This window comes from Trichoderma breve, chromosome 2 (genome assembly GCF_028502605.1).
Source record: "Trichoderma breve strain T069 chromosome 2, whole genome shotgun sequence".
Classification (NCBI taxonomy): Eukaryota; Fungi; Ascomycota; class Sordariomycetes; order Hypocreales; family Hypocreaceae; genus Trichoderma; species Trichoderma breve.
In genome coordinates this window covers 1,955,311-1,970,744 of record NC_079233.1, presented here as the reverse complement: position 1 = coordinate 1,970,744, position 15,434 = coordinate 1,955,311, and the positions used below count along the sequence as shown (strand labels likewise).

Below are 15,434 nucleotides of genomic sequence, written 5' to 3'. Positions count from 1 at the left end.
TCGGTGATACAAAACAGTTCGGCCCCATGTCCGTCACTTCCACCGACAAAAAGTACAAGGCACTATTCGAAGCGCAGCGCCGCTGCAGCCTGCTCAAGAGAGTTCAGGTGACCGGACACATTGACTTTACTCTGTCCGCCAACCATCGGGCACACGGTGATGTACATGATTGCCGAAAGAAGTGACCAATATGGTGACCCTGTGTGTTCCAATCCGTCTCGAGAACAACTCATACATATATTACGACATCCACCTTTCTACTTCCATTAGAAATCAAAACAGGTTCTTGCGAAGAATGTCACCTCGTAAGCAGAACCAATACTGCAATTCACCAACAAATCCACAAGATTCCTTCTCACGACTTGGCTCCAAATAGCCCAGGGCTACCTATGTACTTACATCCACTCTGTGTTGGATGAAGGCAGGACCGGTTGAGCGTGTTGAGAATTGTGAAGAAATAGCGGTCTATTTCTATTCTCAAGGAAGCTATCTAGAAAAGAGGAAAAAGAAGAAGAAAGAAAGCAACAGAAGACTATGCCTTCTGTTCTTTTCCTTCTTCTTCCTTTCTCTCTTTCAGATAGCTTCCATTGATGATAGAAATAGACTGCCATTTCTCCACAGAGCGTACCTATAAAAGGCCGCCCCGCTTAGCAACATAGCCTAGAACTTAAGATCAACATCAATCAATCGTCCGCAACAACTTCTCTCATTCTCTCTAGTCTCCATAGGTCATGAGCCCTCGCGCTCTAGCCTCCTTCAGCTCACCAGCAAAGGAGACAACTATGCGGATTGGAGACCAGCATGGCAGATTGCTTTTGAATGGTGTGATCCAGTGCGAGTGCACATGGTACCGCAAGAGAAACCTTACCTTTGTTGGACACGTCTATACTGAATGAATACTCTGGAAAGGTAGTTGGCGTTTAGATACAGCAAGACAGATCCGGCAGAGTACTCCAACTGGTACCGCATCGATCCTTTCTGCAATATCCAGGAGGATGACTCTCCCCTAGGCATCGACCTAAACAAGATGATCTCATACAGCTCCCGATCGCCCAGTTGCCTGTCATCGCAAAAGCAGTGAGATAGCGATGATGGAAGCAGAACGCGAGAAGAACGCCATTCAACGTGGTGCTGCAAGGGTACATTTCTGGTTTCTTCGAGAGATGTTCGGACAGAAAGCAAATTCTAAACAGGCATGATTCAAGGACCTAGCAACAGCACGTATGTATCCTCGATCACCGGGAGATATCATGCCAGCCGACGTGACGACGATCGTTGGGAGGAACGACGAAAACTGCTGGGCACCAGGTACTTACAGCAATCTTTGGAGTAATAGGTACTACGCGTATATTTTTTAAGTACATGTTTGTTGTGTTCCGCATGTATTTACCAAGGCTATTATAGAAACTCTAATTGGGCGTATTTGCGTAAACATTACACCAGATGAACCTATAAATAAGTATACATTTTCTGAACACTGTGCTAAGCATTATTCCCACTACTACAAACCCAATGACGTCTGTAAATTTGCTATACGCACGGGTCGAAATGCCACAGTCAATAGAAGAGTCGCCGTCTTCATTGCGAACGATCCGATTTACCAATCTTGGGGATCTGATCAAAGCGATCGATGCCGCACCAGGGGATGCATTGCGAGTGACCAGTATGTTTGACTTTGTCTACTGCCATGTAATCTATTTCCTGCCTTCCTGACTTTCGTCTAGATGTGTCTCCTGCGGCCTTCAAGGGGCTAGATGAAGGGTACGAGACGCACAAGATCCGCCTCTCTGTGTACAATGAAGACTGCCAGTGTCTGATGATAACGGTTCCAACACAAGTTCACGAAGAACTTGGCGGGACGTTGTACGGACAACTTTATGATCACATCGTTCGGATGGGTCTGGGACAAAGATGGGCTTTTAAAGGACACGCGACTTTCTATAATACACGACATCCCACCCGCAGCGCAGGGGTAAAGCAAGCAGACTCATATGGGGGGCCGAGGGAAGGACGTCATAGACCTAAGTTTCCAACTATTGTGTTTGACGCAGGATACTCCCAGACTTTAAAAGATATGCGGGCTAAGGCAAGAGCCTGGTTTGCAGATTCGGATCACAAGGTTAAGATTGTCATCTTGTCGAAGCTTATCCCGGACCAGCGTACATTAATCATCGAGAGGTGGGAAGAGAGACAAGGTGAGGGGCTTATACAAGTCCCTGGCTGCCAACAGAGGATTACAATCTCTGGAAGCTGGGCAAACCCATCGACCTACCAGGCTATGGAAAGCAGTGACTTGATACTCAGTTTCCAGCTGTTGTTCCTACGAGATCCAGGCCCCGGAGAGGGCGATGTGATTATCCCTATTTCTTGGATAAAAGAGCATGCGCAACAAGTGTGGGAAACCTGGGATGAGGTTAATGAGGAATCGGGAGAATGGGTAGAAGGGAGATGCACCATGCTGGAGTCATAGCTGATAACAGCTACCCATATTGGTCTATTGCGTCTATCTCTGTCTGCTACATCTATTTCTATTGACTGAGTCTATCTATACTTACTAAATCTATCTCTATCAACTACATCTGTCTACATCTACTGAGTCTATCTCCATCTACTACATCTGTCTTGATCTACCGAGTCTATCTATATCTACTGTATCTATCCTGCTCAAGTAAGTTCAGCATCATTCCAGCCTGGTGGTAATCGGGAGTCTCAGCAACAACCACACACTCATCTCAAACCGATCCTCACAACCAATCCAAGTACCACCATTCAAATCCTCAACTCTCAACTCTCAACCCTCCCACAACTTGCTCTCTTCCCTTTCCTCCCCAAAGCAATTAAGTCCTACCTCAACAAAGTCGCACCTTGACAACCATGATTAGTGAACAAAAGTGGACCGCCGCAATCCTCCTCGTTGCCAACAAATCCATCCGCCCCTGAAGAAATTCCCTCTTTCGGCTGCTGAGCTCATTAGATGATAAATAACAGCCAGCTGCTTTTCCCTTATCTCATTACCAACGTGGTGTTGTTCCGGCCTAGTGCAATCAATAGAACGTAGGTGCATGTTTGTAGGATCCGTGGAAGCGATGCCTCGGTCTTATGTACAATCGTGCATATTCACACCGCAGCTCACCCTTTCCAAGCGGTCAGAATCATTAACCTGCTATAAATCTCTTGCTTATATATCATCTCATCAGTCCTCTGAGTAAGCTCTCCAACATACGAACACCGACGTTATCCTCGTCTTTCGGGTCGTCGCCCTCCAAGGAGACCATATTTTGCATTACTACCAACTTGGACCTTGGCCGGGATCTAATTCTCCACTTCGGCACAGTTAGAATCACCGGGCTGCCATTTTTGGCGCGCTCAACGTTTCTCTTTACGTTGGCCCATTTTAGTCAGGAGTGAAACAGTCTGGCAGCTCACGAAATCTAACACTAATTTGGCATATCAAGCCATCCTTTGTTGGGGAAGTGGCTTAAGAGAGCAAGTCACTAATTTTGGCCAAAGGTCTTGAGACAGGGGTCTTTGCTTGTAACAACTACAAGAGACTTAACAGGTCGGAAAAGAAACACCACGCAGCTCCCATTGAAACGAAGCTCTTTTCCTGCACGCCTTAGGGGGAAGATTAAGCCTCACCTTTTCTAGGTAGAAGGCATTTCTGTTTCATTCATACGATACTCATAGCAGAGAGTTTCGTGCACAACATCACCTTCAGCATAGCCGGCATTGCTTTACTCTGTATCCCCACATTCATCATGACGGTGGCCCAAGACCAGCCAAGCCGGCGCACATATCGAGGCAACTGCCACTGCGGCAACTTCGTCTACGAAGTCGACCTCCCCGAACTAAGAAGCGTCGTGGAATGCGATTGCAGCTTCTGCAGCCGCACGGGAAACCTATACGTTTTGACAGACGCAGAGAGCAACTTTAGGATCGTGAAGGGAACCGAGGAGAAACTCAGGTCTTACACATTTGGAGCGGGAAATAAGATTCACAAGGTACGCAAAGCCAGGAATGGACGATAGGCATCCGGGAGTTGCTAACTCCGTTATAGTTCTGTCCTAAATGCGCAACGAGTTTGCTTTCAAGGATGCCCAATGGTCCCCCGCGCTTGAAATTGTTACTGAATGTAAGTTGTGGCAAGGATCCAACTCATATGATTGATCGTATTGCTCACAAGAACGGATAGACACGAGCCTTGCAGAATGTCGACTTGAATCCGTTGGAACGAAGAAAGTAAGTTATGTTGACAGGTACAACTAGGCGAAGAGCAGAAAGTAACAGTAAACAGCATCTTCAACTCCAAGATTGGAGCAGAGTATTTGCCTCCAGAACACAAAGGAGAGATCCCGCCAAATGTTGAGGGAGGCCAGTTATACACTGGAAGCTGTCATTGCGGTGCAGTTACCGTGGCTCTCTCATGCAAGCCATTAGATGAATTCAACGAAGGGGTGGTAGTTGTATGCAACTGTAGCATCTGCTCTCGGGTTAGTTATGTCCTTCAATGTGCAAGCTGCTCATCATTCTAAATTGAAACTCTAGAACGGATATATCTGGCTTTCCCCCAGGCCCGAAAACGTAGTCCTCTCAGGGTCCGAGGATGCCATTGGCCGCTACACATTCGCCGAAGGACTGACGAGCAAAACGTTCTGCCGCACTTGCGGTATCAACATGACGGACCTCCGAAATCAACTCTCTCGAGACGAGGTCCGAGCGCTGAGTAAGCATTCCCGGCAAGTCTATGGGAGAAACAAGGAGTCTCATCCGGTGAATGTGCGTATACTGCATGGGGTGGACGTGGACAAGTTGAAAAAGGTGACTTTTGCGGGTGCGACAGTGATGCCGTCGACGTATATAAATCCTTGAGAAGGGCGTAGATGGAGAGGGCTCGCTGTTCATGATGGTACGAATTAATGTAATTACACTTCATTCTTGCGGCATCTGCTCACCAGATGTGTGTGTGCCTGCAAGGCTATTTCGAAATACAGGCTTTAATGGAGTTAAGCAAGCACATTATGGGTTGGTTCGTAAGGCTAGCACCGGTTCATGCATGATCCAATGATATTCGACGGGAAGAATCAAATCGAGCGTCCTTCTTCCCGGTTTAACTCCGAAAGTGAGCGGCACGACACCTCCTTCATGAGCTTTGGGCTCGTATTAGAAGTTGGCCCCCCGGCCGAGGCATCGACAGTCATCAAGAGGGGTCTCAAGGTCGCATTTGAGCGCGCGCAACCCGCGTGGGATGAAGGGACTGAAGTCGGCGAATCATTCAAGCGGCGATTTGAGTCTGCGTCCGAAAGATGTCGCTTAGCACTGCTTACTCGATGGCGACGGCAAAGACCACAAGGCCAATGTCCCAATCGAGACTTCTTACAGCCTCTGACAGAGGGGCTTCTTGTGATATGTGATAAACTTGGACATCGCAGCACATGCGGGACAATCGGTTGGACCTGAGATGCAGCCAGGCAGTATACTCTATGGCAGCAATCCACTTACACTTGCTCTTGCAGCAGCATTGTGGGCATCAATCCGCCACCATCGAAGCCAAGAATAGCTTGTGCTTGTGACCAGGGGCTTACCATGTCAATCAGCCGTAGTTGAGAGCTCCATCGCGAAGCCCTACAATATTGCCTTGTATTATCCAAGTACCGGGACGGCGTCTTTGCTGCAAATGGTACTTGTCGCGTACGGGAACTCGTGATTTGCCACTCAGGAGGCACAGCTGCGCGGCGATCTGGCACTTGGGAAACATCAAATCAAGAACGCTATTTCGGCGGCTGCAGTGACGTAGATTGGGAGACCAGGATCGCTTCCCCGGATTGCCCCGCTGGCCTTAGAATTTCCATGGCCTAGAATGGACGCGCTACGGCACCCCCTGGCACTCACACGATGGCAAGTTGGTGTTCCGAATAATTTCGACGGCGACAGACCACCACGACTGAACCTGGCGGGCGGGTTGGCTGAGGGCCGCGTTCAGGTTGCAGACATCGACAGGGTTTGCCACAACTACAGCCCCTTAGCTCGTGACAAGACACGCCCAGAGTTTTTTTTGCCTTGGTTTGCGAGCATCCGTCATGGCTTCCGCCAGGTCGTCGATCCCTTCCACCTTGCTTAACGCTTTGTGTTTCATTCTTTTTTGTTGGGCCTTTTTCGTGTGTATCGTGTTATGTACTATACTTCCTTTTCTCTTGAGAGCTGTATTGAGACCCAACTTGCTCGTACGGAATGACGACTCGTCGCCACCTGGGGTGCGTGAGAAAGGCAGCCCGGCTGAGACGGAGAAGGATTCAATATGACTCGACTTTGGCTGGGCTGGATTCGACGGCACATACCGCACATGGGACTGAACGGCAGGAAATATTACCTGCCTGCATAGAGCTGCAGTCAGTCCCCCGTAGCGCACGTCGGAGACCAAAGTAATATCCATTAGCCCCAGGCAATATGCAGTATGCAGCATGCCTCAGCAGCCGCTCATCACCATTAAAGCCGTACCGTAGTAGATTATCCCTGCCGCCACTTTGCCTGTGCTTTGAGCTTCCCCGCACGTCTCCTCGTCCGCTAGCAGGCCTGAGGAAACCCTAAACTCTGACTATTCAGCCATGTTCTGGCCGCTTGGGCGTGGGGGATTGCCTGCCTGCCTGCTGATGGCCTCATTGTCGCCGAGTTTTGAGGAGTCATGCGATGCACAAGATTTTGAGGGAGGAGTAAAAGCATCCCACGCTCTGACGATTTGTTATGTGCAATGTCGGGAAGAGTCGGGAAGCTTGAAGGCGAAAAGTAGCAGAATTTTGCCCTGTCGGCGGCACTCCGGGGGATGTACGAAGTACTTGAGTACTACCAAAGCTGTGACTTGATTTTGAATGTCAATATTAGGTATTTTCAAACCTCTTTCTACCATAAAGTAGTACACACATCACATGGCAAAAGAAGAATCGACATCAAAAAACATCAAATCGAATTACCAAAAACATTCATCTAGGGGTCTTGGGTCTTCTGCTGCGAGATGGCCTCGCCCGATGGCCCCGCGGCCCAATCATCATGCACCCCATGCCCTAGAGCAGATCGCCATCCCTGCTGGTGTCGCGCCACTCCAGCTAGCAACATCCCCAATCCCACCTATGGCAGCTCTCCAATTGCCTGATGCGGCTCATGACAGATGGAAATGCGTCATCAGAACCCGATAAGTTTTTGTCTCAGTGCTGCGGTGCCGTCTCAGTCCATCTGCCGGTCTCGCCAATCAATCTCTCCGATGGGCGGTCCATCCATCCATCTTCCTCAGCAGCTGTCTCCTCCTCCTCGATATTGTATTGGGGTCCCACCAGTTCCGTGAGCCACGGCCAACAGCTTAACATCGGAGGCTGCCGCTGCCTGGCCAAGGCTTTTTCTGCAGAGAACCTGTACTGGAGCTTATTATGCTTGTACTATGTTTCAGGCGGCAAGCCATGGACACGGTCTCATTGTGCCCCGTCCCGTACTAACCATGTCTTACTCGTGTTAGGACTAATACCTTGATGTAAAAGCCGTAACCTTGGATTGAACATGCTTCCCATTTTGCCGTTACAGTTTTTAGCCAGCCCACCCATCTCAGACACCTTGTTTGAACTATAATAAGTTGTTGCTCCTCCTCCTCCCCATCCCCTCCTCACTCTTTTGCTCCTACTTCTCTCTACGCACTCTACACTCTACACTCTCTTCAGAATATCACAACATATTGCACCAACAAGGCAGACATCTCGCCATCAGCTCTCTCACTTCAAACTTCAAACCACTTCCACTTCAGCAAACATGCCCGCTTACGAGTACTGTTGCCAATGCGGTGGCATGATTGTCATCAGCACGACCTGCACTGGATGCGGCCACAAGCAGTGCTCCCACTGCCCCATGTGTTAATTGCTTCACAAAAGGTTGGTCTCGACATCATCCTCATCATTCCGAATACCCCCACTGACGCCCTCGCCAGCACTCTTCCAATACACCACACCTTATGAAATGAAATCTTAGTCCGGTTGGCGTTGAGCATCGACAGTTTTTATTGTACACGACCAAAACGATTCAGCTTCTTTTTTCTTGGAGCAGAGCTCCTGTGCGATACCCTTATCTATTTTATCTTGACGAACGCATCTTTTGGATTTTCTCTTCTTCTGCTCTACTTCACCACTTCTTCACCACTTCTTTACGTCTTCTCCTTGGGTTATTTGGGAATTCATGGGCTACGGAATGGTTGTTCGCGGGAACCTTGTACTATTATCATGGGCGGCAGATTGACGCTTTCTTATCTCCATCTCCACCACCATGTACACGACTTGTTGGGGAAAAACCACACCACCAACGTCATTTTTCTTTGTTTCACCCCGCTGGAAAACAAAAATGAGCAGACATTCGATGTACGGAAAAATGCCCGATGCTCCTTATATGTCAGGTTTACTTGATCGATTTACTGGGACAGATTGAATAGCTTAAGGAGATTATTTAAAAAGAAAACAGTCAAAAAATCAATACAAAAAAAAGTTCAATTTGAAAATCGTTACTCGTCAGTACACGTCGACCGTACCCCTTCATCTATGTCTACAAATCTCCTTACGTTCATCCTTAAAAGTCCCTAACCAGGAAAAAGGTCTTGCTCTCCACAGGTCGTTGCTTCACCTTGAAGCCCTGCTTCTCGTAAAAAGGCAGCACCTTGCCGTTATCCCCCGCCACGCCGATCCAGATACCCTTGCTCACGCTGCCATCCTTCTGCGGAACATTCCTGATGCTCTCCACGAAACTGTTGATGAGCTGCTTCCCCCAGCCCTTGCCCTGGAACTCATCCAGCAAATCAATGTGCATCGTCGCCTTATACTCCTCCAACAAATCGGCGTTACCATCAATCAGCAACAGCTGCGGGTTATACGCCAACCGCGATAAAAACACCTCATTGATGCTCCCGTCCTCGAAGAACAGCGGCTCCTTGAGCTCCAGATCGTCGGGGCGCGTTATCTCAGGCGAGACATCCAGCACCTCCTTCGTATACGAGTCGTAGGCGGCCACAAAGGCGGGAATGTCCGGGCATCCGACACAGTAGCCCACGGGCCGACCGTTGCCGTCATCGAGCACAAAGCATGTCGTCGGCGAGAGGTGCGTGTACTGGTGAGTCCAGCAATAGGGGGCGAGGCGACGGCCTGGCACGGAGGGACGGAGAGCAGGATTGAGCGTTTCGCGGCACTGTGAGGTGGGGAGAGAAAGAGGCGAAGAGTGTGAGAAAGAGACAACAAATTTCTTATTGATCACGAGGGGACAAAAAAAAAGTTAAGCATATGAGAGATGGGCGAAAGAATAGGCTGGTTGAAGGCGGCTCATGGGTGAGATTTGCCATGGCGGAAGCTTGCCGTCACCGTGAGATTTCGGCGTGAGCAAGTGACATTGGGCGAAGAAGTTTGTGGGGTAATGGGGTAATAAGGGTATCTTCTCACGAACACGGCACGGCAAGAAAAAAAGAAGGTTTTGGACTCACAATGTGCGACATGCCCTCAAAGTCAGAGGGCTTATACGGCCGAATAAACGCCATGGCTGGTTTTCTTATTTCTCCAAGTTTGTCTTGGAACACGACCTAGAACGAGGCTTAGCAAGTTGTCTCGAACCCCGCCTCCGCCTCTTGATGGGCAATTATGCTCAATTGACAAAAGAGCATATGGGAACAAGAAAAGGAAAAACGCACCAAGGGTTGCTGCACAAAAGGACAAAAGACTTGAAACGCAAAAGGCTCTGCTATTCAGTATCTCCAAAAGATATTCGTAGTTGATGAAAGGCTTTGAGAAAAAAGAGCTGCACCTCGCAAAATAATATATCTTCGGAAAATCTACCCCAAAAAAAGATGGAACAACCACTCCCACTCGAGCTAGTCCACCTCACTATTCCCCCACGTAAGAAGGACACAGAGGAGCACAAGCACAAGCATAAGAAAACCTAACAAAGAGACACAATAATCCGCCCTTATTCCCAAGCCACTAAGTCACACACCGAAAAGCACTAAAATCGTGTTGTCTCAGCCGATGGGCCCCGACGTAACGTTAGCTTCAGCTCGGGGAGTCGTGAGGCGTTGCCCGAAGCCCCAAAAGGAGCTGGAGGCGCCTCACTGCCTCTTGGACTCCAACTCCTAAGCCTTGTAGAACGAGTATTTCTCCGATTTATTGATCATACGACAGACTCTCTTGCCAGAGTTCGGAGTAATAGAGCAGGCGAGCAACTGCTATAACTCCGATTGCCGTCAATAAAAATCCATCAAGCACAATGAGCGGCTACACGGCTAAACAGGCAAAATAGGCACACCTCTTTTCATCATCTTAGTTCGTCTTCAATTCACCTAAAGTACGGCGTACAACGCAGATAGTACTACATCTAGTGCAACTTCTCCGCACCAATCCGCCTCATATTGCTCTCCCGAAAACCCCACCCCGTATACCTTTCCATGTGAATTGATTCCTTTGACTAGTCTCTTTTTCGTAAGAGCAAATCCCGACGCCATGATTATGATTTCAAGTCCCGCCTGATACACTGTCCACCTCCAAACCGCTTCTCTACAGAGGAAAAGGAAAAATCAAATAAAATGAGAAGAAACAAAAGTTCCCGAAGAATTTACATCCCCCAATCAGCACGCATCATAGAGGATGAAAGGGGGAAAGAAAATAGTAAGAAAGTACAAAAAAATGTCAAGAGAATCAGAATAAGCTCAAAGCACCCACGCATGTATGGTAATGAGCAGCCGTTATGGTATTACAATGTCGATGTATTGTTGGAGGTATCTTTGTCGTTCTTTACTCGTTTGCCTTGCCAGGCTAGATGGGGACATCACAACTAGTAAGTAAAAATGAGCAATGACACGCAAGGTAGTCATGCTTCAAAAAGAATGGGAGAGAAAGAGGTGATGACGACCTCAGAAGAGACCGCCGGGAAATCTGTTGTTGGATATGGTTCCTTGAGGAGGCATGGGTGGTCTGACGCCGTTGCTGGAAGGGCTGTTTCGTGATCTCAAGCTGGTGCCTTCGCTTGTGGCCTTGCGCAACTTTTGTCGACGTGATGCCAGCGTGTCATCGTCCGAGTCATCTGGGCCGGGGAAGCCTCCGGGGACCCGCGGCGATTGCATGTCGTCCTCGCTGGCTCGGCCGAGGGCATTTTTGCGCCGGGGGTTGATTGGTGGCAGCGGAGGGGCAGGTGCATTCGACAACAGGTTCGGGGTGGAGGCCGTGGCCCCGAGCAGACTGCCGGTTCTAGATCGCGTACCCATGCCGACGGGAGAGGCCATCGGGGATGGCTGCCCAGCCTCGTAAGGAGGGCGCTGTCGAGCACTTGGGGGGCCTTGCCTCATGCCACCAGCACTCCTGGCACTGCCAGGCGGACTAACGGGCATATACTGATCGTCGTACGCATTCGATCCGTTTCTCAGCCGCATTGGTCGAAGCGGAGGTGGGCCAGCGTTGCTTGCTTCTGATCCGCTTCTCTCTCTCTCCGACGGAGCTCGCGATCCTGCTCGGGAGGTTGCCCGAGAACCACTGCCATGCCGAGACTCATCACGCGCCTTCCTGTTAAACATGGCGGGTGGTGGGCCGCCGACGTCGTGAGACCCTACTCGCGAACCCATGGGGGGCCGTTCCGGCGGTCGTTGGGTTGTTTCTAGATCCTTCATCTTCTGGAGCTCGAGTCGTGCTTGACGGAAGGCCTTCAGACCAACATGGACGTTTTCCTCCTTATCTGTTGAGGCTCCATCCTCCGATGGTCGCTCTCGGGCTTGCGTCGAGCGACCTCTGCGCGAATCGTCCATGTTCTCGGCAGATCCTCTCCGAGATGCAGAGGGTGACATGTTCCTGCCCGAGGTCGATGACATGACCATCTTCATGGCCCTTGGTTGGCTCTGGTCGCGTTGGCGATCAAAGAGCGAGGTATGGCTGGATTTCGACTTTAGGATACCTAATGCGTTCGACCGCGGAGGTGGGACGTCCTTGAGGCTCTCCAAGGATGGCACTGCCGTCGGAGAGGGCTTATCCATCTCGGGGTCAACCATGGAGCCGAGCTTCTCGCGGACGCGTCGGGCGCCATCTGCAAGATGACGAGCAAACTCGTCCTCCTCCTCCCTATCTGCATCGTCGTTTGAAGTCCTGTGGCGAGAAGGAGACCGAGACATCATTGCTCGGGCATTACCAGGCGATCGCGCTGAACCGGGGCTACGGTCATAATCCAAGGCCAAACCGGTCTGCGACGTGTTTTGCACCGTGGTCTGTACTGTACTCTGTTCTGATTCTTGTGGTGGCATGCCATATATGGAAGAGGCATTGCTGTCGCTACGCAGATGTGCCCGCACCATACCACTCAAGCCGTTACCTGGCAGTGTGGGAGAGTCCTGAGGGGGCCCAGACATAGGACTGGGCGAGGGTGAAAGGCCGCCCGATACTCTGGAGCCAAGCGAAAGGGGAGCTGGGATGGCGGAGTTCTTGAAGGCTGGGTGGTCGCCATCATTAGGTCTTTCGACAGAGAGTCTTGGGGGGTTCCCAGAAGCCAACAATCCGCTCAGGACGGAAGAGGTGTCGCTGTCATCAAAAAAGGATGATGGATCCTCGGAAGCAGCGGTCTTGGCTGCAGTGGGCTCGGCATTCTCCAGTGGCTTCCTTTGCATCGCTGAAGAAGATTGTGACCTGGAGTCCGAAACAGAGGCGCTAGATTCCATGGAGCGGTGGTTGTTAACGGGAGTTTCTCGTCCCTGCTGAAGCTGTATTTGTCGCTGGGCATAAGTCGAGTCGTCATATCTCTCAGCAGGTCTCTCAAAAACGCCCATTGCCGTGGCCTTGCCTCTATCGTTGGGTTGAATTGTAAGCAGGGGGTGTTCTTCAGGCTCGCTCATAGGGGGGCTGATGGGCGGAATTCCGAAGCTCGACTTGGTAGCAGAGACTGGGAACTTGGAGCTGGGCTCGTTTGGAGAAGGCGACGCAGAGCTGGGTGTGAACGACCGCAGGTTGGGGGCACTAGCCTTTGCCAGGATCGGTCGACGGTCAAGCATGCGATCACCAAACAAGCTGGCAGTTGGTGAAGCTGATACGTCCGGTGTCGCAGACGCAAAGGGGCGCCCCTTGGATAGAAAGTCCATTCTAGACACGGCCGACGACTGCTGGTCGTGAAGGTCACGATTGAGACCTTGCTCATACAGGCGCTTTGTCCTAAGAACACGCTCCGCAGAAGCTGTGGAAGCTGACGAGGTGACCTGAGAATCCCTAACGGACGGTGCGCCTTGGGAGGTAACTGAGGTTGCGGTGGAGTAGCGAGCCGCAACTGATGAAACTGTTGAGCTTGTCTCTCGCCGTCGGCTAGTCTCAGACCGGGACTCTGATAGAAGTTCCGAGTGAGACTCTTGCAGCGGCTCCAAATAAGAGTCTGATTGTGGCTCTGATTGGAATTCTGATTGAGACTCGTGATATTCTGTTTCATTGGACTCGCCTCCTTCAGCATTCTGTCTTTCCTTCTCTGCCAGTCGCCATTTCTGAAAGGCCGACAGACCCACATCATCCTCGAGAAGCGTTCTGCTGGACATGTTACCATCCTTTCCTGATGAGCCGTTGGCCGGGAGCCTGTAGACTTTTTGTCGGCCGCCAAATAGGTTGTTTCCATCAACTGGCTTGGCCCGGTTCATGACGCTTCCGGTGGCATCATCTATGTTGAAGCCATCCAAGCGAGAGATGGAGGGCGATCTTATCGACTCGACCTCAGCGATGTCCTGTAGACCTCCGCCAAGACCCCAATTGGATTGTCCTCGAGGGAAGAGCACGCTGTCATCACTAGCTTTTCCCATTTTGGTTGTGGGATCATCCTGCTCGCGTAGCATGGAAAATCGAGCTGAGAGTCCTGTCATGAGCAAGCTGGTTCTGAAATCATCGGTGGATGGCAGGGCGGTGCTGATGTCAAGATCGGGCTTGATATCATCGCTCTGGCCCTTCTTTTTGCTAAACATGCGGAAGGGGCTGGAGGACTCGGATTCCATAGATGGCCGGACGCTCTCCGGCTCCTCCTTGCCCTTCTTCTTGTTGCGGAATACGTTCATCTTGATCGAACTGGGCGCAAACAGCGCAAGCTTCGCAAAAGATTTATGATGCCGAAGGTGTCGGATATCGTGTCATTAATTCATCCACTACCACTGACAGGTATCGCGTGCCAAGTCGAACTACAGCAATGTCAGATATCAAGTGCGTAACCAAGATACATGTGATTGTGAGGATTGGGCTCAGTCAACATGCCGTAGCTTGGGTGGTGGGCCAAACCAGAGGAGCATTATCAGCCTACTTGATGCAAGTTGGGCCACTCTATATTCCCCTTTTTTCCCCTTCTTGCGCGATGCTATATCGCATGTTGCATCCTTCGAAAGGTGAAGATTATGAGAAAGACAGTAAATTTGACGTACCAGATGGGTAACAGCAGGATCAATGCGCTTCCAATCCTCAAGGGGGAAAAAGACAGTCTCGTAAACGACGCTCGGAAGAAAAAGAGAGAACAGAGCTCCTATCAAATGCAGGATGCCTTTTCAAGAGGTGTAGCAGAAGTAGAATCCGTCGAGATAGCTGGTAGTGACTGTGGATGCCGAGAGCCAGTTCGCGCTGTGCGTCACGCTCGACGGGTACCTGCAGGATAGGCTCACGGCAGAATTCGTACAAAGTAGTAGTGGGCGGTGTCGCGCGTTGGTTGTCGATGGCACTACAGGGGGAGCAGCCGCTCGGACGTGCCACTCAAAAGGGGTGGTCTTTTATACAAGTCGTGAGACGGTCGAATTGGAATAAGGAGTGTCGGGTATCACAGAGCGGCGGACAGCATGCTTCTGAGGCGGCAGCTTATGGACAAGGCGCAGGCGTCGGTTACAGAGTCGGAGACAGCGGTTGCTTTTCGCAGCGTGCTGGCGGGAATGAGCGTGGTGAACAGAAGAGCAGAAACCAAAGATTATCGCCTGCGGGAGAAGAGAAGAAAGAGGGCAATGCTGGTCCTTGAAAGCCGTGAGCGGATGAAGAGGAGAAAAAAAAGAAGTGGAGAGAGAAGCGTGCGAGCCTGGCAAGGGTAGAAATTGGGATCAAATGCTGGCGATGACAAGAAGGGGCTTGAGCACAGCGGCAGCTGGTGATGGCCTCCATGCTAGCGGTCGTGCCTGGGCTACGGGCCACTAGCCACTAACCACTGCCTAGCGCCCAATAGCACCGCCTGTACGGCTGCAGCCACGGCAGGGGTACCGCCTACGGGCTCAGTTGCATGCTGTGGACTTTGCCAGGGGGCCGCGACTAAACTTTTCAAGGTTCGAATTGTTTTTTTTTCTCTCTCTCGCAACCCCTTCACTTGTTGATGGCTTCACAAGGCTTCGACGATTGAACCGCCGGTCTACTCCACCAGGCCTCCCTTCTCCACGTCCTTTTGGGTCCCCTTTGTACCGTACA

At 50.7% G+C, this 15,434-nt stretch overlaps 4 protein-coding genes across 4 annotated transcripts; 2 read left to right on the top strand and 2 right to left on the bottom strand.

Annotated features, from left to right (window-relative positions):
• Nucleotides 1-1,548: 1,548 nt before the first annotated feature.
• T069G_02833 (uncharacterized protein) lies at nt 1,549-2,470 on the top strand (the record flags this gene model as incomplete). Its single annotated transcript, XM_056170043.1, has 2 exons — nt 1,549-1,663; nt 1,725-2,470. 2 exons carry the CDS (start codon nt 1,549-1,551, stop codon nt 2,468-2,470), a joined length of 861 nt encoding a protein of 286 aa, XP_056030935.1.
• A 1,288-nt stretch (nt 2,471-3,758) lies between these two features.
• Nucleotides 3,759-4,869, top strand: T069G_02832 (uncharacterized protein; the record flags this gene model as incomplete). The annotated part of the gene is made up of 5 exons (XM_056170042.1): nt 3,759-4,001; nt 4,058-4,132; nt 4,193-4,239; nt 4,295-4,490; nt 4,546-4,869. The coding sequence occupies 5 exons, from the start codon at nt 3,759-3,761 to the stop codon at nt 4,867-4,869; spliced, it is 885 nt and encodes a 294-aa protein (XP_056030934.1).
• Nucleotides 4,870-8,592: 3,723 nt separating this feature from the next.
• T069G_02831 (uncharacterized protein) lies at nt 8,593-9,547 on the bottom strand (the record flags this gene model as incomplete). Its single annotated transcript, XM_056170041.1, has 2 exons — nt 8,593-9,204; nt 9,494-9,547. 2 exons carry the CDS (start codon nt 9,545-9,547, stop codon nt 8,593-8,595), a joined length of 666 nt encoding a protein of 221 aa, XP_056030933.1.
• A 1,365-nt stretch (nt 9,548-10,912) lies between these two features.
• T069G_02830 (uncharacterized protein) lies at nt 10,913-14,062 on the bottom strand (the record flags this gene model as incomplete). Its single annotated transcript, XM_056170040.1, has 2 exons — nt 10,913-13,410; nt 13,462-14,062. 2 exons carry the CDS (start codon nt 14,060-14,062, stop codon nt 10,913-10,915), a joined length of 3,099 nt encoding a protein of 1,032 aa, XP_056030932.1.
• Between the last annotated feature and the right edge of the window lie 1,372 nt (nt 14,063-15,434).